This window comes from Hyperolius riggenbachi, chromosome 4 (assembly GCF_040937935.1).
Source record: "Hyperolius riggenbachi isolate aHypRig1 chromosome 4, aHypRig1.pri, whole genome shotgun sequence".
Classification (NCBI taxonomy): domain Eukaryota; kingdom Metazoa; phylum Chordata; class Amphibia; order Anura; family Hyperoliidae; genus Hyperolius; species Hyperolius riggenbachi.
In genome coordinates, this window is record NC_090649.1 from 391,672,751 (window position 1) to 391,694,791 (window position 22,041).

The window sequence follows — 22,041 nt, forward strand, 5'->3', positions numbered from 1 at the left end:
AATGTGGTGGTGTACCATCTTGCAGGAAAAACTCAGGGAGCGTGCCAGCTTCAGTGCATAAAGAGGGAAACACATCATCATGTAGCAATTTCGCATATCCAGTGGCCTTGAGGTTTCTATTGATGAAGAATGGCCCCACTATCATTGTACCCCATGAACCACACTATACCATCAATTTTTTTGTTCCAACAGTCTTGGAGGGATCTATCCAATGTGGGTTAGTGTCAGACCAATAGCAGTGGTTTTGTTCATTAACTTCACCATTCACATAAAAGTTTGCCTCATCACTGAACAAAATCTTCTGCATAAACTGAGGGTCCTGTTCCAATTTTTGTTTTGCCCATTTTGCAAATTCAGTGCGCCGATCTGGGTCATCCTCGTTGAGATGCTGCAGTAGCTGGAGTTTGTAAGGGTGCCATTTGTGAGTAGCCAATATCCGTCGAAGGGATGTTCGACTAATGACACTCTCCAGTGACATGCGGCGAGTGCTATGCTGTGGGCTCTTGCTGAATGAAGCTAGGACAGCCACTGACGTTTCTTCATTAGTGACTGATTTCATGCGTCCACATTTTGGCAAATCCAAAACTGAAACCGTTTCATTAAACTTAGCAAGCAGTTTGCTAACTGTAGCATGGGAGATGGGTGGTCACGTAGGGTGTCTTGCATTGAAATCTGCTGCAATGACCCAGTTACTGCGTTTACCAGAGATCAACACAATTTATACTCCTCACGTGTTAAGATTGGCGACATGTCAATGGCTGTAAACAAAGAGAAACTTGTAAATAACTCATGAAAGAATAAAATTATGTTAAAACCAAGCACACCATTGTTTTTCTTGTGAAATTCTCAATACGTTTGATCTGTCACATGACCCTCTTCCTATTGAAAAAACAAAAGTTGGATTCAAAATGGCTGACTGCAAAATGGCCGCCATGGTCACCACCCATCTTGAAAAAGTTTCCCCCCTCACATATACTAAAGTGCCGCAAACAGGAAGTTAATATCACCAGCCATTCCCATTGTATTAAGGTGTATCCATATACAGTAAATGGCCCACCCTGTACATTATAACACAGCCTTCCTGGCTCATTGCTTGTGTGATGGATGAATGTACCTGAAACACCTCCTGAAGTATAACCACTTCATTTGACAGAGTCTCCAGAATCTCCCGCTCTTTCATCTGTGTTTTCATTTGTGTCTCACGAATTTTGTATTTTGTCTTTCCTGAATTCGTTAACTTCCGAAAGAGTTCCTGCTGTCGGATCTGGATGTCTGTGGGTACAAAATAATGCAAAAATAATAATGAGGATCTAAAAGCTATATGTTTAATATATAGAGGTAGATTAGACAAGAGATAGAAGCCCGGATCACACTTGCAATGAAGTGGCAAACAGATCCACGACAACAGATCTGATCACCTCATTGCAGGGTTTGGATTCATCTCCATTCTGCTGGGCTCAGCGGTACATAAAAATTGCCCCAGAACCAAAGTTGCAGTCCGTTCAGCAGATCGTGTGGAAGGGATCCGTGTGTACGGACGGATGTGAACGGATCTATAGGTTAACATTGGATCTATTCGCATTGTTAGGATCCGTTCTGTTCCAATCCACGAATGGACAGTTTCTTAATGCCAATGTAAACCGTGCTGAAGAGATGAGAAGGGCTTTTGCTTATTACAAAAAAAAGGACAAACCCTTTCTCAGTTTTCATTAGGGACATGGAGAACAACATAGCAATGTCATTCTGCTGGGGCAACATTTGCAGACCTACATTTCCCACAGTGTAGGAAAGCGAGCCTAAACTGAAAGGATATGAATTTTTCCTTTTAAAATGAGGATAGGTACAATTGGTTTTCTCAACAGTTTATTTTCACCTTGGATGTCCTTTAAAGTGGAACTGAACTCAGGACTTTATATGAGCTCTAAAAGATACGCAACAGCATAATAACCGTTAACCCCTCCCCAGCGGCATGGACAGATATATCCGTTCATAAAAACATGCTGTGAACAGTATAAACGTGTATACACATCAATACTCTTCTGCACTGTATACTAGACCCTTGCTTGACACATTTTGGCAAGTTACAGGAAAAAAAAGTTTTAAAAATAAATGTTATCACTTTTTGCACAGAAATCCTGGGAAAATTGAACGCCAGGGAGGTTTTAAAGAAAAGCTTTTCTTTGTTACAGCTGATAGTAGCATGTAGCATGCTGCAATAAATCTGCAGTGTGTTTACTTCCTGCTTTCATGGAAACAGACATTGGGTTAAAGCGGATACGAGATGAAAAACTAAATATAACAAGTGACTTGTCTATATATCTTATCTAAAGTTTAGATAGTTTACACAGCAAATCTATCTTCAAACCGCTTCAACAGTATATTAATATTTTTTCCTGTGATACAATGGGAGCAGACATGTTTTCTGCTTGTCACTATTACACAATTACACACACAGGCAAGCTTATCTGTATCTAGGCATGCTAATCTGCATATTCTGTGAAAACTCCACTCTTATCTCCTCCATTACACAGGCAACTGATCTGTATCTGCACTGCAGCTCTGCAGTTAAGATTGTGAAAACTCTGCCTCTGAAATCTATAGCTAGTAACACCTTTTTCACCTGCCCAGACTGAAATCCCACAATCCACAATGCAAGCGCCAAGGCACTCTGGAGAAGCTGTGGGTGTGGCTTGTTTAGTTTATAGGGAATTAGAGTATTAACCACTTAAACCCCCGCGGTACGAATTTCTCCGTCCCTTTTTCCCCCCCTAAAAAACCAGGGACGGAGAAATCCGTACCTTCCGCGCTACCGCCGCTGTCCGCTCTCCAGCCGATCGTGCACGCGCACCCGCCGCTCGTGCACGCCGCCGCCTGCTCGCACGGAGATCAATGAACGGGAAAATCCATTCCCATTCGTTGATCTAAGCCCCCGCAATGATCGCGCTGCTTCTATTAGAAACAGCGCGATCATAGTGATTCTCCCAGCCTCCTACTGCTTCCTGTAAGCGTCCGGAAGGACGCTTACAGGTCGCATGTAAACAAACACACTGTGGCCATCTTGTGGCCAAATAGTAAACTACACCCTAAAAGCATTTTACATAAACAAACATTACATTTACACAATAAATTAACTCATTACCTCCCACACTCCCCAATTTTTTTATATTTTTTTTGTAATTAAAAAAAAAAAAAATACAATAAAAAAAAAAAAACATAAATAGTTACCTTAGGGACTGAACTTTTTAAATATTTATGTCAAGAGGGTATAACACTGTTACTTTATAAACTGCGGGCTTGTAATTAGGGATGGATGCAAAACTGAAAAAAATGCACCTTTATTTCCAAATAAAATATTGTCGCCAAACATTGTGATAGGGACATAATTTGAACGGTTTTATAACCGGGACAAATGGTTAAATACATTTCATGGGTTTTAATTACAGTAGCATGCTTTATTTAAAAACTATAATGGCCGAAAACTGAAAAGTAATAATTTTTTCCCACATTTTTTCCTATTTTCCCATTAAAACACATTTAGAATAAAATAATTCTTGGCATAATGTCCCACCTAAAGAAAGCCTAATTGGTGGCGAAAAAAACAAGATATAGTTCATTTCATTGGGATAAGTAATAATAAAGTTATAGACGAATTAATGGAAGGAGCGCTGAAAGGTGAAAATTGCTCTGGTGTTCAAGGGGTAAAACCCCTCAGTGGTGAAGTGGTTAAAACAAAACAAAACAAGTATTTGGCTTGAGGAATGCCCTATAAACTATATGTAACGAACACAATTATGCAAGGAGTAAAAGTTTATCTCGGATCCACTTTAACATCCTGTGTTTACAAATGAGCTTTCTGCCATGGCAGTCAGCTGATACAGCTAAGGGATCAAATTACAACTTGTGACTAGACACAGATTAGGGGGGGGGGGGGATCAGACAGACTAACTTCTCTAAGTACATACAGGGTGCATTTCTATATGGATTTCCTTCTGTTCAGCGCAAGAGTTCAGGTCCGCTTTAAGTACAGTTCATACCTGAAACTTAATGGCTGAAATGTTTGAAAGCTTTGGCTGCAAGTCTGACATTCACACAGGCATTACCTGCAGCAGGGAGCCTTCTGCTTCTCCTTCCCTGTCTGTCTCCACAGGACATGCAGTTTGGCCAACGCTACCACGCATGACAGTTACAAGTGGCTGGGCAGCGGGGGAAGGGGGGGGGGGGGTGCAGAAGCCACAAGGGGACCTGTCCTGAGAGACTGACAAATAAGGGCTAGGAGAGAAAAAAATGATTTGTAGGCAGCCCCTATTCAGTGTTCAGCAGGGTCTTGTGCACAGCGCTGTTCTACCCCCACCCCCTCCACAAGTGCTGTGCCCTGCCTCTGGGCACGGAGAGAAAAAGTTTTCTACTCTCTGCACAAATGTTGTAATGACTGTATTTGCTCAGCCACTGATAAAGAATCATACAAAGTTTTGTAGACAAAGATTTGTAGACAGCCTCTATTCAGTGTGCAGCAGGCTCTAGTGTACAGCGCCCATCTCCCAACTGCTCTACCCCTCCCCAAGTGCGCTGTACTGTAGTGATACTGGAGAAGTCTGCAGAGCCAGTTCTGCTCCATCAGAGATGGAAGCAGCAAGTGTAATAAGCTGAGGCTGGGAGCAGTTTGGTGGGAGGGGGTCCCATCCAAAGTTTCAAAGGGGGGCCCAGTGATTTCTAATTACGCCCCTGCTGGGCAGACTACCAGCTGAAATGATCAAGAACAATTGTTTCAGCTGACAAAGACTTCAGCCCCATACAAGCATTAGATCTGTATCAGAACAAACAACTGTTCAGGATCACGGTTATCAGTACTCTGCTGGAATAGTGACACTTCATGGACATTCAGTCTAGCCAAGCTGCATGTCCTGTTCTATGGAGAGGAAAAAGGCAAGAAGAAACAGGAGTTGATCGAGATCAATGCAATCAGCATAGAATTAATCTGTGGCCCGGCGCATCATTCAGAAACAGCCTTATCAGTCCACCGACAGACTGTACACACGCTATACTGTCTGCTGAAAACCCGCCCAGCGGGAGGTGCCGACGGACCCGTTGTTGGCTTCAGTCAGACGTGTGTACGAGCCATTAGACACAGGATCAGCAGGAGAGTCAGGCAACTAGTATTATTTTAAAAGGAAAAATACATGTCCTTCTCAGTTTAGGTTCCCTTTAAGGGATAGGCATCAGTAGTTGGTGGAGAGAGGGTTAACTGATAGGCATCGGTAGAGGGAGGGTTCTGCGTTTCTGTGTGAGAGAAAGGTTTGGTAATAGTAAAATATCAGTAAATATTACTAATATTTTACTATCCTAAGTAAGTAGTAGAATATTGGTCATTTTACAGATATTCTACTAGCGGTAATGCACCGCACCCTTTTTTCCAGACGCATTACATGTACACTTCCAAAGTTCTCTGGCTCAGATGAACCTTAGTTGATCAACCCCAATGGTTTACAGTTCCTTTGGTTTTATAGGCGATTCCATTTGAAAAATATGAGGTTCTAACTTGGTTCTGGGAGAACAGTTTTGAGCAATGGACAGTGGATGGGACCTGAGCTGCATATATCTTGTCAGATTTGTGCACTCTAAATAATCAAACAAACATATATAACAAGTCAAAGAAGAATACAATAGTATTGATATTACCATATGCAATAATGAAAACAAAATATCCCACATGACCAGTGCACTTTCTAGGATAAAATGCACCCAGGGCGAGGGTGTAAAAATTGCGCCCCTCCCCCCCCCCCCGAGCAAGGTATGGGTGCCCGCAGTATAGGTTAGCCAGGTCTAGTTGCACTTAGTATAGGTCCCCCCGTATAGGTAGCCAAGAATAGGTACCCCAGTATAGGTAGCCAGGCATAGGTGAGCCAGTATAGTTGCCCCCGCTATAGGTTAGCTAGGTAGGTGCCTCCAGTATAGGTTAGATAGGTAGCTGCCCCCCAGTGTAGGTTAGATTAGGTAGGTGCCCCTCAGTACAGGTTAGATAGGTCGCTGCCCCCCAGCGTAGGTTAGATTAGGTAGCTGCCCCCCAGTATAGTTTAGATAGGTAGCTGCCCCCCAGTGTAGGTTAGATAGGTAGCTGCCCCCCAGTGTAGGTTAGATTAGGTAGGTGCCCCTCAGTATAGGTTAGATGGGTAGCTGCCCCCCAGTATAGGTTAGATTAGGTAGCTGCCCCCCAGTATAGGTTAGATTAGGTAGCTGCCCCCCAGCATAGGTTAGATTAGGTAGCTGCCCCCCAGCGTAGGTTAGATTAGGTAGGTGCCCCCAGTGTAGGTTAGATTAGGTAGGTGCCCCCAGTATAGGTTAGATAGGTAGCTGCCCCCCAGCATAGGTTAGATTAGGTAGCTGCCCCCCAGTGTAGGTTAGATTAGGTTAGGTAGCTGCCCCCCAGTATAGGTTAGATTAGGTAGCTGCCCCCCAGTATAGGTTAGATTAGGTAGCTGCCCCCCAGCGTAGGTTAGATTAGGTAGGTGCCCCAGTGTAGGTTAGATAGGTAGCTGCCCCCCAGTGTAGGTTAGATAGGTAGCTGCCCCCCAGCGTAGGTTAGATAGGTAGCTGCCCCCCAGCGTAGGTTAGATAGGTAGCTGCCCCCCAGCGTAGGTTAGATTAGGTAGCTGCCCCCCAGCGTAGGTTAGATTAGGTAGCTGCCCCCCAGTATAGGTTAGATTAGGTAGCTGCCCCCATCGTAGGTTAGATTAGGTAGCTGCCCCCCAGGGTAGGTTAGATAGGTAGCTGTCCCTCATAATGGAGGGGGGAGCCGGAGCCGCGGGGAGGGCAGCCCGACCTCTCCCTCCCTCTCCTGGGCCGCCCTCCGTGCTCCCCCTTCAGATGCAGAGCGAGCAGCCAGGGAGGAAGCGCTATATACAACATACCTCCCTGCGTTCCAAGCGCTGCTCTCTCGCCGCCGGTCTCTTCCTCTCTGCCTATACGATGATACACAGAAGCAGCGTGTGTATCATCGTATAGGCAGAGAGGAAGAGACCGGCGGCGAGAGAGCAGCGCTTGGAACGCAGGGAGGTATGTTGTATACAGCGCTTCCTCCCTGGCTGCTCGCTCTGCATCTGAAGGGGGAGCACGGAGGGCGGCCCAGGAGAGGGAGGGAGAGGTCGGGCTGCCCTCCCCGCGGCTCCGGCTCCCCCCTCCATTACAGCGCCCACCTCCCATCAGCTCCCAACAGCGCCCCGGGCGGCGGCACGGGCTGCACGGCCCTAGAAACGGGCCTGCACATGACATTAATGTAGATAGACTGAGAAGAGAATGGATAAAATGACTTATCAAAACACCAGTGGAGAGTGACTGGGCCTTCGTTCCGCCAGATTAGGTCATTATGCCAGTATTCTGCAAACTCTGCACAGAGCACCGTCACTGGGAGAATTAACGAAACCTACCCACACCTGAGGACACAGACACGATGGACCAGTACCCAGCCCTACTTTGTACAACCTGCATGTATCCAACCCAATGCATCACTCTGGCAGTACAGGTAGGTGAGGCATGTGGTTAGCTACAAAAAGGAGCAGAACTAAGGGCTCTTTCACAGATGGCGTTGGTGAAAGGTCAACGCATACGTTTCTATGTATGCGTTTGTGCGCATTTTTTGTGCGTTGCATTTTACCGCAATACGTATGCATTTTTAATCCGTTACAGCACATAGGAAAACACAGGTGATGTTATTTTTTGATCTTCAGCTGTAACTGTGTCTAAAAATGCATGCACTTCTTGGAGCTTGCATTTTACATTGATTTACATTGTAACACATAACACAAGCGTTGGACGATTAAGAGCTCTGAGGAGCGTCAAAACTGAACGCACAAAAACACAGAGTTAGATGTGAAAGGTAAAAGGAATTGCAGACTGCACATAAGTGTGGTGTACTTACCACATCTGTTGCAGCGTGGCAAATGTGAACGGATCCTATTTAGCACTGAGCCGACAACGGATGAAAAATGCCTGTTCTCTGCTCAAGTGGGAACAGAGCCTGAGCCGTACAAGTGAGTGAGGGACAGCCACAGAGCCACAAGCACAAGTGGCATTAAATGATCCGCTAATATCTAGAGGTGCCCAGTTGTACATTATCTAAAACTAAGGTACTGGTACTTATCAGTTAGCCGGGCGCATCCACTAGGTGGCGATAATTACTATTCCCCCTCCAGGCCGCCATGGATAGTAGGGAAAGATGTAATTCTGGTGGAGTTTTATCGCCACCTAGTGGATGCGCCCGGCTAATGGAAAAGTACCAAAACTAATTAGGAATATTTGTTCACCATCGATAACCCTTCACTCCTTATTTCTACTGTGCTCATAACCCAGCCTGAATATGCACCGATTACAGCAGCTTCATGATCCTGTGCAGGTCATTTGGGTGAACAGCCCCAAAATTCAAACAATAGGAGATAAATTGCCTTGCTCTTACCAATTCTTCTTTTACGAATGTCAATTACTTGTTTTTCTAATTCTCTATTGCTCTGAAATGTAAGCACAAAAACAATGCCAACAGAATTTAGATCAAGTTGAACACATCAGCATGATTCACAAAGCTTTTTCACCTGTTTCTCCTGTTATCTATGCTACTTTTTTAAGCCCCCAAAGAGCAAAATTATAATATAATTAAGGTAAGAAAAATATTGAAATGAAGTTAAAACCATTTAACGACCAGCTAACGCCAATAGGAGGCGGCTGGTCGTTTGTGGGTTTCCATGGAAATGCCGTTCCATGGCAGTTCACGGAGGGTGTCTCCGTGAACAGCCTGCGAGCCTCCGATCGTGTCTCGCAGGCTAAATGTAAACACGCGGGGAAGAAATCCCCACTGTTTACATCATACAGCAGCAGCACCGTAAAGGAGATTGTCGATCCCCGGCCTCTGATTGGCCGGGGATTGCCGGCATCTGACAGGCTGAAGCCTGTCAGAGGCGGTGCAGGACGGATCGCCGTCCTGTGCCGCCCAGAATGAGGAGGGGAGGGAGGGAAAGGGGGCGAGGCTGGGAATCGCTGCGGAGGGGGGCTTTGAGGAGCCCCCGCTCGGCCAAACAGAGCGGCGGCGATCAGACCCCCCCAGCAGGACATCCCCCTAGTTGGGAAAAAAGGGGGGGGTCTCATTGCCCTGCCTTTTACCCGATCTGTGCTGCGGGCTGGAGAGCCCACGCAGCACAGATGTAAAAAGACACCCCTGGTCCTTAACCCTCCTGGCAGTCTAATAAATTCCGCCAGGAGGCAGCGCAGCAGTTTTTTTTTGTTTTTTTTTTCTAAATCATGTAGCGAGCCCAAGGCATCCCCCCGCCCGCTACGATCGCCTTCGGCGATCTCCGATGAGAAAATCCTGTTCAAAGAACGGGATTTCCTGGAGGGCTTCCCCCGTCGCCATGGCGACGGGGCGGGATGACGTCACTGACGTCAGCGACGTTGTGACATCATTGGGAGTCCCGATCCACCCCTCAGCGCTGCCTGGCACTGATTGGCCAGGCAGCGCGCGGGGTCTGGGGGGGGGGGGAGGGTGCGGCGCTCGAGCACGGGGTGGCGGCGATCGGTTTGCTGACTTTGCTAGCTGCGTGCAGCAAAAAAAAAAAAATTAAGCAAATCGGCCCAGCAGGGCCTGAGAAAACCTCCTGCGCGGCTTACCGCCAGGAAGGTTAAGTGGTTTTTAAACAGGAACAACTTACTTTTAGTGATTATTTTGCTTGTAAATGTGCTGGAAGGTTATTTTTATCAATTAGGCGATGTCATTTATGAGAAGTTTTGTGAATAGAGCCCACGGATGATAAACATTCACCATGGGGTGCTGGTCTGTTTGTGAAATGTTATAGAAAGATGTGTTACGCTAAACTACACTGACAATGGGAAATTTCCAATCTGTGGAATATGGTGGAAAATGATGGCTGAAGCAGAATATTATTCACCTAAATAGTCCAGCTTTCAGCTTAAACAATACTAGTTGCCTTGCCTGGCTGTCCTGCTGATCACTCTAACGGCAATAGATCCCGAATCACACACCTGAAACAAGCAAGTGGCTTATCTAGTCAGACTTTAGTAGAAACGTGCTGCTTGTTCGGGGTCTATGGCTAAAAGTATTAGAGTCAGAGGAGCAGCAGCACATCCAGGCAACGAGCATTGTTTTATAAGGAAATTAATATGTCAGCCTTCATATGTCTCTCACCTCGCGGTCCCTTTAAACCAAACTTGTGATCACAAGAAAATACAGAGTGTTATGAGGAGACTGCATACAACACTCGCTTTATTAGCCATGTAATTCCATAAATGGCCAGCACTTGAATTCAGATACGCCTGAAATGAGTACACTTCATTCAGGCATGCAGGATAAATTGATAGTGACAGCCCGTAATACCACATCAGCCAAAAGTCCCCAGTGAATAGATCACTCCATGAGGAGAAAGTGCTTTCCAAGGCCAGCTATGACAGGGCAAATGTTAAAGTGAACCTGAGGTGAGAGTGATATGGAGGCTGTCATATTTATTTCCTTTTAAGCAATACCGGTTGCCTGGCTGCCCTGCTGATCCTCTGCCTCTAATACTTTCAGCCATACACCCTGAACAAGCATACAGCACATCAGGTGTTTCTGAAAATATTGTCAGAAATGGCAAGACTAGCTGCATGCTTGTTTCTAAGTGTAATTCAGTCACTACCGCAGCCAAATAGATGAGCAGGGCTGCCAGGCAACTGAAATTGTTCAAAAGGAAATAAATATGGCAGCCCCCATATCACTCTCACCTCGGCTTTAAAGATGCAGCATGGTCGCTATCTTGTCAGTATAGATCAGTCCATGTCCATGAGGTAGGTGACAGACATAGGCCTCATGCTGTTTTAGGGTGCACTTGTCTGATTCGAAGTGCTGGTTGTTTCTGAAATTACTGAAAGTGTGCCTGTTGGAGTGATCATCCGGGTGCGCATTTACATCTTTGTACATATATTAGCCATGTCACCGCTGCCTAGTAGCCAACAGCTCTGGGAGTTCCCTGCAAACAGCTGACCTTTCATGAAGGTAAATCCAGCCACACCACTTCCTGACGTGGCACTAGCCATGCTGTCCCCAACCCTGACACACCTCTCGCAGTTATAGGACATCTGAGGTGAAAAACGGATGAGAAAAACAATTGTATCTATCCTTCTCCTAAAAATGACTTTTTTTTAGATATCCCACAGTTTTATTTTATATTTAAATCTAGTTTGAAAGTTTTTACTGTTTCATTGTCTCTGCTCAATGACACCTTCATTGCAGTATGTCAGAGCTCAAATCTATGAATTACTGACCCTTTTTATCTCTTTCCTGCTCTCAAAAGCAATTTAATGACAGCAAAGTGTTTTATGGCTTTTATTATTTACCAGTGAGGGTTATGCTATAGTCTGTCCCAGTCCGACCCGGTCCCGACCCAGATAGAAACTGTCACTTGAATACCTGATGTTTAACTCTTTCAGGCAGAGAAAGAAAAAAAGGAACACAGCCTAGTTATGTGTGTGCTTGGCACTGTACATACACGTTTAACTCATCATGTCACAAGTCACCTCAGTTGTCCTTTAACAAAACAGTCGGGACAGTCAGGGGTGTAACAAGCAAGTCCATGACACTCTCTCTGATTGTTGATTGCCATAAAGACTTCTAAACAATGTAGTGCAAAAATAAATCACAGGCTAGAACATATGCAATTATTTTAGGTTTCCGTTTTGGTCAATTTAAACTTTCTTGCAATGGTTTGTGGACTGATTGTAAAATGATTTTCTGGATTTGAGAGCAGCACCATCTCCTGTTTTTGTGCATGGAAATAAACCAGCACATTATGTTGATTTTAGCTCCTAATCCAGATCTACCTGCAATGATGATTGCAGGAGTGACGTGTGGGACTGAGCACATCAATGCATCGCACACGTCTGAATGGATTTTATGCTTAAAATGGGGTCTGCTGACATGTCTGTTGTGATGCATTCCGTGAATTGGACCGTATGCCTCTAGTGTGAACCCAGCCTAACACCTGTCAGCTGTGCATCTGCTGCCTTTTTGCAGGGTGGATTACCATCTATTGTGGAACTGTGCAAGGTATGATGATGTCACCATATAATCCTTACAGAACTTCCGAAAAAGACACTTTTGCAGATGCACTTCATTATGGGGGAAGTCCACTTTTCGGGCCCATTGACACTAGAGCGGTTTGCCACGATTTCGGCGAAACGCTTAAACGCTCGCGCTTGTGTAATAAAAGTCTATGGGCCTGTTCTTACATGGGCGATTTGCACTAATCACCACAAATTGCCCAAAAACGCGAGACGCAAACATGTCGCCTGCACCATTTTCAGGCGATTTCCTGGCGATCGTGTTTCAGTGCTATAGAAGCGTTAAACGCGATCGCGGAAAAATCACAGCAGTGTTCAGTGGAAATCGCGGAAAAATCACTCCTGCAAGTCTTTTAAGTAAGTTAAAGTGAATAGAGGCCAAAGAAGGTGGAAGGTGGGCCCCTTGACACCCACTAGGCCAAAGGCACCTGCCTAGGTTGCCTGGTGGATGATCCTGGAAGGGAGTCCTGTGATATTTTTTACTAACGCAAAATATGATGAAAATGAGGATTTTATTTATTTTTTCAATCTATGAATGTTCAGGATAGCATTGATGAGGCGTTCTGTAGAATAGTAGAAGCAAGAGGTGGTGTAATTGTGCTTGCTGTATATCCCTCATGACTCAACTGCACAAGATACACAATTATTGGCCTCAATTCACTAAGCAGTTTAGACTAGTCTACAGATGGTTTTTAGTCTACTGATGGTTTGGTCAGTGGCATCAAAGGGGAATTCACTATTATCAAATGTCTTAGACCTGTTTTTAGACCTGGTCTAAACCATTTGGTAATTAGGCAAGTAAAGCAGGGGAAATGATCAAAAGATGCAATTCACAAACAAGTAGCTATGACTGACATCCTTATCCTCTGATGAGCTCTCCTCTGCATACAATTAAACCCCTGCATAATTCATTCAAAAGGTTCAATCATCACATCTAAAATACTTCACAGAATTACTTTACCAACAGAAATCATTTGGTCTAATCTCTGTCAGAAAAAGTGGGCGTGGTTACTCCTTGTTTGCCTTTGTGAATTGAGTAATTACTGAATATTAGACCAGGTCTAAAAACAGGTCTAAAACATTACACCAAACCATCAGTAGACTAAAAACTATCTGTAGACTAGTCTAAACTGCTTAGTGAATTGAGGCCTTATGTGTCCGTCTGGCTCCCTCTAAAAGTCACTTCAGGAAAAAGGAAAACCATTTCCACGCTCTCCCATTTAGAAATCCCACGCAGAATATAGGTGAAAATAAGGCCACTTACTCTTGCTAGTGCCCATATCTGTTTATTGTTGTCCATAGTATGTCTCATCACTGCTGCTACAGACCTGCAAATTCACAGATAAACAAGTTCAAACTAGAAAAAAAAAATTCAGAAACGGAACCTAGGAAAAAAATAAAATAAAAAATAAAGCAAACCCGTAAAAAAAGAAACCAAACAACAGTCCATCAAAGTAACTGACCAAGTTGTGTAGCCTGGAAAAAACATTATGCCGTTTAACCACATACACCTATTCAAACGGAGCATAAAGCAAAATTTTATCATTTTCAGTCCGTCATTGCTGTACCCCCCTCACCCCTCAGAACCACACATAAGCAATATTATGTTAAAAACTTACAGCAGCTTTCCACCCTTTGGTGAAGAATCAGCAGACACCACTACTCACCAAAGTGCATTAGAAAACTGTTATTAATGTATATTACTTTGCTCTCAGGCTAGGCCAAGCACTGTGCTTCAGCGCTGCCCAGCTATGTATAGCCATCACTTAAAAGGACCACCATCGCAAAATTTCTAAAAAATAAAAAGATTTATTCTGGAAATAATGCTAGTAGAAGGGATAGTGAAGGGTTAAGAATTCGTTAAAAAATAAATCATCCTGCTGTTTACACAGTCACGTCAGCCTGAATGTGAGAGCTATTTACCGAGGGACAGCTCCTATCTGCCTGGCTAAGATCATAGGAGGAGACAGTTTTAGGCTAGGTCCACACTGGTCCATTGCAGATCTGATCCATTTCAAACGGATCCGATTTGGAGATTTTTTTTTCTTTCCGGTTTTTACTCTTTTAATGTATTTGCAGCATACATTTCCAGTCCGTGGAAACGTATGTCCTGGCCGTGTAGGGGGAGGGGGGTTTCGCCCCCCTCCCTCACCTGGGTCCTCATCCCCGCTCCCCTCCAGCTATTTGCGCAAAAAGTTGTTAAAATGTAATGTAGGCAGCGAGCAGGGAGGCTTACCTTCCTCTCTTGCGTTCCACTGCTTGCCGCTTGATTTCCTGCAATGCCGCCCTCTATACTTCGCCGGGCAGCATTGCAGGAAGTGAAGCGGCGAGCGGAGGAAGTAAGGAGAAAAGGTAATCTTCCATGCTCGCTGCCTATGTTACGCAGGAGGGGGGCTACATGCCACCAAGGAGGGCGGAATAAAGGGGGCACAGGGGGACTAATGGTGGCACAGTGTTCTGACTTGGATTCAGCCTAAGAAAGAACCTACAAACACCATCTCGTTCCTAAACCGGGGATTACCTATACTTTTCAATAAACATTTCTTGGATTATTCCACCATTATACAGTGCAGTTCATATTCAGCTTCTTCTTTGTGGTTAACATTATAATTACTGATTTCCACACATTATATGAACACAGTTCTTTTTATTACAAAATGGCGGAATGGTGCTTGCTTTGCCTGTTTTTGACACAATCACTTAAAGAGGAACTCCAGTGAAAATACGGTAATAAAAAAAGTGCTTCATTTTTACAATAATTATGTATAAATGATGTAGTCAGTGTTTGCCCATTGTAAAATCTTTCCTCTCCCCGATTTACATTCTGACATTTATCACATGGTGACATTTTTTACTGCTGGCAGGTGAGGTCACTGGAAGTAGCTGCTGCTTGCTTTTTTAGGCAGTTGGAAACAGCTGTAAACAGCTATTTCCCAAAATGCAATGAGGTTCACAGACAGGAAACAGCCAGGACCATGGTCCTCACAGTTTCCCGTGGGAGGGGTTTCACCACAATATCAGCCATACAGAGCAGGGGGATGATCTGTTTGTGAAAAGGAATAGATTCCTCATGTAAAAGGGGGTATCCGCTACTGATTAGGATGAAGTTCAATTCATAGTCATGGTTTTTCTTTAACAGAGCAATGCCAAGCATGGTTAGAGTATAATCCTAAAGGATAAGCAAAGCGACAGAGATGCATAAAAGTTCTTACCTTACCCCCCCCCCCCCCATTGCCTCTAACAGTCTGGACCAACCCTCACCTGGGTCACCATCCTTGACCCAGAAGCATTACACACTATGCCTGCGAGCATGCCTGGGCACTTAGAAACCCTTTGCCGCAGCATCCGCGCTCTTGGTGGTCTCTGGGATCTGAGCGTGCACGCAGCCTGCCCAACTGCGCAGGGGCAGCTTGTAATGTGCAGTATTGCTACAGGGTCAAGGATGTCAGACCCAGGGGAGGATTGAGGCTTGGTACAGACTGTTGGAGGCAATCGGGGAAGGGGAGGGGGGGGGGGGGGGAGGATGCAGTCAGTGACTTGCTTATACTTTAATGCCTGCACTGCAGTATAGAAACACATACATCCTATCATCTGTCTGTTTCTATGCCTGGCCTCCAAATACTTCATTTCAAAAGATCCACTTTTTGGTTAACCCATTACTACACAGTCATCCATTTTGTCTATAACTTTTTCTGTTGCATTCTTAACATGAATTAATTTCTTAAAGTTGCATTCAAGAAATTGTGATGTTAAAGGTATTTATATAAAATTGGAAGATAAAGTTATTCTTTTCAAGCAAAACATTTTTTTTTTTTTAGCAAGGAACTGATAACATGCTATGCCTCTGCATACAGCTTTTATACCTGGACAATCTATGGTTCATACAACAACCATAAAGGAACAGGAACAACAGGAACCTTGCGCTTCATGCATAGTGTGTTCAAAAATGTAGTCAGCCCTGAGGCCATGGTGACCTGCTTCATACATTTCAATCAGGACATGCTGAAAGCCGGAACGCTATTGTCTTGACACTTCAAAGAGTGTTCTAAAGTCAAAGAACTGTAGAAACTGATGATTTATCTAGCAGGAAAGTACTAAGATAGCAGATACAGATTGTCCTCTGGCCTGCGTCCTTTTGATCACAAGGCTGGATTTATACTTTTTGTGCCCATAGGCCAAGTATGTTCTGCAGCACTCCTTCCTCATGCAGCCCCTTTTCCATGTGTATCATCCCTGCATCTTTGGCAGGTTCAATCATACTGATCGAATCCCTTTCAAGAAATATATCACATAGTGTATGGGCAACCTTTTAACAAGCATGCAGATTAGATGTTTCCCTATGCCTCCATGGCAGCATACGTATGGGTTAAGCCCCACCCCTACGTATGCTGCCATGGATGCACATGGAAAGGAAAAATTACCATTAGGTGAGTATACAATTTCCCGTTTTCCATTTGCCTCCATGGCAGCATACATAGGGGTGGGGCTTAACCCATACGTATGCTGCCATGAATGCACATGGATAGGAAAATTATCGTTAGGTGAGTATACAATTTTCTGTTTTCTCACAAAAATCTGACAAGATTAGCTACGCTATATGACAAGACAAATAAAATTATAAGTACAGCGGGACATTGTCCAAGTAATGTTTGGATTCCATTTACAGGACATTTCATAGAACAAGAATTTCTCCTCTAAGCATGCATCCCAATAAACTGGAACCATAAGCAGATAAACATTGTTATTTTTGTAAGCAGATAACATTACAGTTACTTACAGGCATTGGTTAGGGTCTCTCTTTAAGGAGTTCATCAAGGCTTTACAAGTCTGCAGCCTAAACACAAAACAAAAATAAAATAATTGGATTTACGGGCAAACTCCTTGAGCACCTGTATTTTACTTTGTGAATCCTGTAAAGTCATTGTGATGAGTTTAGCCAGCGACAGGTACTGTCATGAGCTGGTGTGCAGAGAAAAAGGCCTGAACAAGACGCGCGGCTTGTACATCACTGCTAGATGCCGCTACATGTTGGGACCAGCAGCTGAAAAATTAATAGCTGGAACGGGAGACAAGGATCCCCTGCATAGGGCGGCTACGCATGGTGCTGACCTAAACACAGACGTGTGGAGACGGTCCCTCCCCCCACTTCCCACAGGAGTCATCGATCCGGACCAAGGCTCAGATCTGGGGAAGAAACCGCTGGAGCCAAATAGACGGTGATCTACCGGAGTGTTGGGAGTGGTAAGAGGAACTGCGATACAGCAAGCTCAGAGTGTGTAATATGAAGAGGGCTATTTTCTGTCATAAGTCAACCAAGTATACACTACAAGTGGAGCTGACCTGTATAGCTGAAGATCTTTTATGAGCGTCCATACAAGTAGTATTGCCCCTAAGCTAGACTAGGGAAAGCTGCATGTCACTGTGTGGGGTGTAAGCATCTGGTGGTGGAATACCAAAAAGGCCATAATGACAGCAGTGTGAACGATTTGCGTAGGCTAATGCTGGGCGACCGTTGCACACATAGACTGACAGGCCATTGGTAATTGTACTATAGCGTGCTGAGTTAGAGTAAGCCTTTTTGTGGATTTTAAATATACAGTGTTATTAACCCTGCCATGGCAACAATAAAGTGTTTTTTATATGTGCTATCGAGACAGTTGTGTATTTTGGTTAAATTCTAGAGAAAAAGGGGGAACCAATCGAGAGCCCACTATAGTGTAGTATATTAGATAGGGGATGAGTACTTCTATGAAAGTATGAAAACTACTCACAAAAATTGGTTACCACCAATACAACCACTGTATAGGCAGGTAGGGAAATTATCCTGTCCCCACTTAGGTGTCGCTCTCCATAGAAAGGAAATAGGGCAAAAGAACCCTTCCACCAGGGTGGATACACAATGTGTAGTAGAACAGAGGTGCTCTGGCCTTGTACTGACAGAATAAAGTCTGCTTTGTATTTTTGCCTGATGAAGCGGGCTGAAGACCTGTGAAACGCAGTGCAACAATTTTTTATTGGTGTACTGTATGAAATAGATGTGTACTCTTGCATGGACTTTGACTACCGAGTTCTCTGAGGGGAGGCAAGTCCACCACTACTAGGGATGATCACATATATGCAAATTATTCCGAGTTTATGCAAATATATGCAGCTTGAAAATAGACCAATCAGTCTTGTACTCTGACAACTATTACTATTTAAAATATATCCCTTTATCACTTCTAGATTTGCATTTTAACACTGAATGAAGACTACCTGTTTGCGGTGCCAGTTTGTTGAGAAATTACAGTTCCGCTTTAATTCCTGTTTTCTCTGCCAGGTTGAGACATGTGAAAAAAGTGACTCACCTCTTTAGCAGAAGTTCCTTATTCTTTGCAGAGCATATTTCATCCTCAAGTGGATCACAAACTGCACTCAGGCTGCAATCAAACAAAAATATTGTGCTCAGGCTGTTTACTGCTACTCAACAGGCTGTGTCCAAAAAGGTGGGGAGTGGCAATCATGGCCGTCATGTGAGTCTTTTATAAAGGTGTAATATTGCAAATGCACTCTGAGGTTTTCGGCTTTAGCATCACTGACCTATTTCACAGAGTGGCCCACAAATATCTGCAAAGCACCATATAGTAATCCTGTACTTGTGAACGTGCAACATTGAGTTAGTAATTAAGAGTATAGCCAGAGTTATGAAATTGTTAAAAGTGCACCCAAGTGCACCCAAAAGTGCACCCAAGGAGGAAACCAGAGTGCCAAGAGGAAGCCCACACAGACATGGGGAGAACATACAAACTGTGCAGATTGTGCCCTGGCTGGGATTCTAACCGGGGACCCAGAGCTAACCACTATGCCACAGTGCTGCCCGGATTGTAACCTAAAACATATATTTCCCTATGAGAGGGCTTCCCTTGTCCTCCTTGTTCCCATTGTTGTATATAAAACCTTCAGCGCTAGTCCTATATATCCACCACAACGAACACCATAGAAAATGAGTGTGCTTACCAAATTGTTACAGACCTTAATTACAGGGTTTGCAACATAGCATAATAAGGTCAGCGGCCGGTAACTTCCCAACTGGCCTCCTCTCCACAGTTTACCGGGGAACACCTCCTTTTAAAAGGTGATTATGTATAAAAAGGCCGTTCCAGCCACTCTGTCTTTTAGCCCCTGATGAAACTGTAGCAGTGAAACCGGTCGGGTGAGGCGGACGTGTGGCTGGACGGCGTCCTGTGTGATATATTTATGTGCTGATATCTGCTTTGGGGTCCCTGTAACAAGGACCCAGATGTGAGCGGCTTTTAACGTTTTTATTGATTGTTTTAAACATATTCATATTAAACTGAAGACAGATACGCTTAGATGAGTGCATTATTGTTTTTTCATGCATACTTTGATGAATCCCGCATATGAGAGCCTGAAACATTGCTGATACTCGTGTGTGGAGAGGAGGCCAGCTGGGAAGTTACCGGCCGATGACCTTATTATGCTATGTTGCCGACCCTGTAATTAAGGACTGTAACAATTTGGTAAGCAGACCCATTTTGTATGGTGTTCGTGGTGGTGGATATATAGGACTAGCGCTGAAGGTTTTATATACAATTGAAGAAGATGCTATACTGAGTGTTGGACTTTGGCTGCTTTTCCAAGAAACTTTGATTAATGCTTATGTGGTTGCGCTGATAAATATTTTTTATTATTCCCACTGTTGCCGAGTGCGGACCCCCGAAATTTATCCCATAAGAGCGTGTTGAATATGTTATGGTGGCCACACTCCCTGTGTAGGATGGTGGTCGTCCTGTACCTATGCAAATATAGCTGAGCCTGTGCAGTAACCCGGAGATGTTCACCCACAAGGAGGTAAGTTAAAGAGGGTCCCGGGCAGTCCCGGGTCTGGAGGAGGACAACAATAGCCTCTGGAGGATATAGAGGCTTCCCTCTTCCTAGGTAAACATCTGAGGTCACAATCCACCTCAGGTTTTCTTTAAAGCTCCTTTTCACCTACATTATCTTCCACTCCTTGTTTGTTTTTATCCCTAACATCTTAATACAGTAGCATATGTTAGGGGTGATAAGAAAACTCAATAACGTGCTACAAACAAAATCAGCAGGTCATGTGATCTGAATCTCTGCCTTAGTTGGAAGTTGCGTTCTGTGAGGAGGAGGTAAGGCTGAGCTACCACTCTCCACCAATTTTAATCAGGACATGAGAAGGGAGCACGGTGAAGTGTGTGCATGAAAAAGTGGCACAAAGGAAATTGGGACACCCAATATCGGCAAGACAAATCTTGGTAAAAGTTTTAAATTAAATAAAAGTGTACATTACCATTGATTTTCTGCAACTTAACCTAACACTATTCTCACACAGAACCATCCTGTATCGATGCCTAATCTTAACCTCCCTCCCCAAACCATAAAAACAACCCCCCTCCCCACACCTAAGCCTTAAACCCACTCCCGTGCTAAACCCTTAAAGGAAACATCAAGCAAATCATGCCTCCCCATGATATACTTACCCGGGGCTACCTCCAGCCCCTTGCAGCCAACATGTCCCACGCAGCAACTCTGCTCGCAGCCCCTGCAGGGACCCTGCCGGTGCAGAGGGCCACCTCGAGGTCTTCCTCTACTGCACCTGCGCGAGTGCCGATGTCAATCAAGTCCACGTTGTCAGCTGCATACTGCACCTGCGTAGTACACTGTGGACAAGGTGGACTTGATTGAAAGCGGCGCAGGCGCAGTAAATGACAACAACGAGGTCGACCTCTGCACCGGCAGGGACCCCGGGCCAGCAGCTGCGAGCAGAGATGCTGCGAGGGCTAAAAGAAGCCCCAGGTAACTATATTATGGGGAGGCACGATTTGCTTGATGTTTCCTTTAAAAACACACCCCACACCTAACCTTAAATTGTCCCCCCATACGCCTAACCCCCATGCTAAACCCTTAAAGTGAACCAGAGATTAATCACCCTCATGTATTTTACCATATAGATCAGTGGGAACATTAGAGAAAACATCTACCTTTCTGTTTCATTCTGCACTGCACAGCTTGTTTCTTATCAGACCTGATAAAATCCTCGACTGAGCATTCAGTCTGGCTTTGCTATAATGACTCAGCTATAATGATTCCTGAGCAGAGCCAGCAGGGGGCAGGCTTGGACTTAAAAAGACATGAGAGAACACAGACTGAGCTATAAATATTCCTGAGCAAAGCCAGACTGAATGCTCAGTGGAGGATTTTATAAGGGCTGATTACAAGCAAGCTGTGCAGTGCAGAATGAAACAGAAAGCATGGTAGGTGTTTTCTCTAATGTTCCCACTGATCTATATGGTAAAATACATGAGGGTGCTTCGTCTCTGGTTCCCTTTAAAAACACCCCACACCACACCTAACCTTAATTGTCCCACAGCATGCCTAACCCTTAAAGCCCTCCACCACCAAACCCTTTACTACCCCCCCCCCCCTAACCTTGACAGGCCCTCCCATGCCTAACCCTTAAACACAGTCCTCCATGTCTAACCTTAACAAATTGAATACAAATTCTGTTATGTGTGTAAGGGCCTTATCACTCAGAGACAGAGGGTATCAGCAGACTCGCACATACTGGCACCATTTGACTATACTCAGACCTATGCATTGGTATACAAGATTAGGCATCTCTGAATGTCCAGGTAGGAATGGGTGCTTGCCAGGATTAGCCAGGCAGCATTTTATGAAGTAGACTAGTGACCTTAGCCCGTTTAAAAACGGGCTAGGTCTGTCACCACTCCGCTGCGCACACACACCCGCCCCTTCTGGCCCCGTCCTCCCTCAGCTCTCCTCAGTGTCTCTCGTCCCTCCCTGCACATGCGCAGTAGCGCAAAACACGGGACACACACACAGGAAGTGAGGGATGGGACGCAGAGACACATGATGATTATTATAAAGGATACCAGAGAATGCAAGTGAAGCTGAAAATGTATC

The 22,041-nt window shown here is 44.6% G+C and overlaps 1 protein-coding gene across 2 annotated transcripts in view; it reads right to left on the reverse strand.

The window, feature by feature from the left end:
- The window catches only part of LOC137504157 (centromere protein H-like), a 98,212-nt gene that overhangs the window by 12,938 nt on the left and 63,233 nt on the right, over positions 1-22,041 (reverse strand). For both annotated transcript variants that reach the window (XM_068232210.1, XM_068232209.1), the window contains 5 exons: positions 18,438-18,509; positions 16,868-16,924; positions 13,355-13,418; positions 8,447-8,498; positions 1,115-1,272 (listed from right to left, as the gene is read on the reverse strand). In XM_068232210.1, the coding sequence (XP_068088311.1) occupies positions 1,115-1,272; positions 8,447-8,498; positions 13,355-13,418; positions 16,868-16,924; positions 18,438-18,509 (403 nt within the window). The remainder of the gene's footprint in view (positions 1-1,114; positions 1,273-8,446; positions 8,499-13,354; positions 13,419-16,867; positions 16,925-18,437; positions 18,510-22,041) is intronic.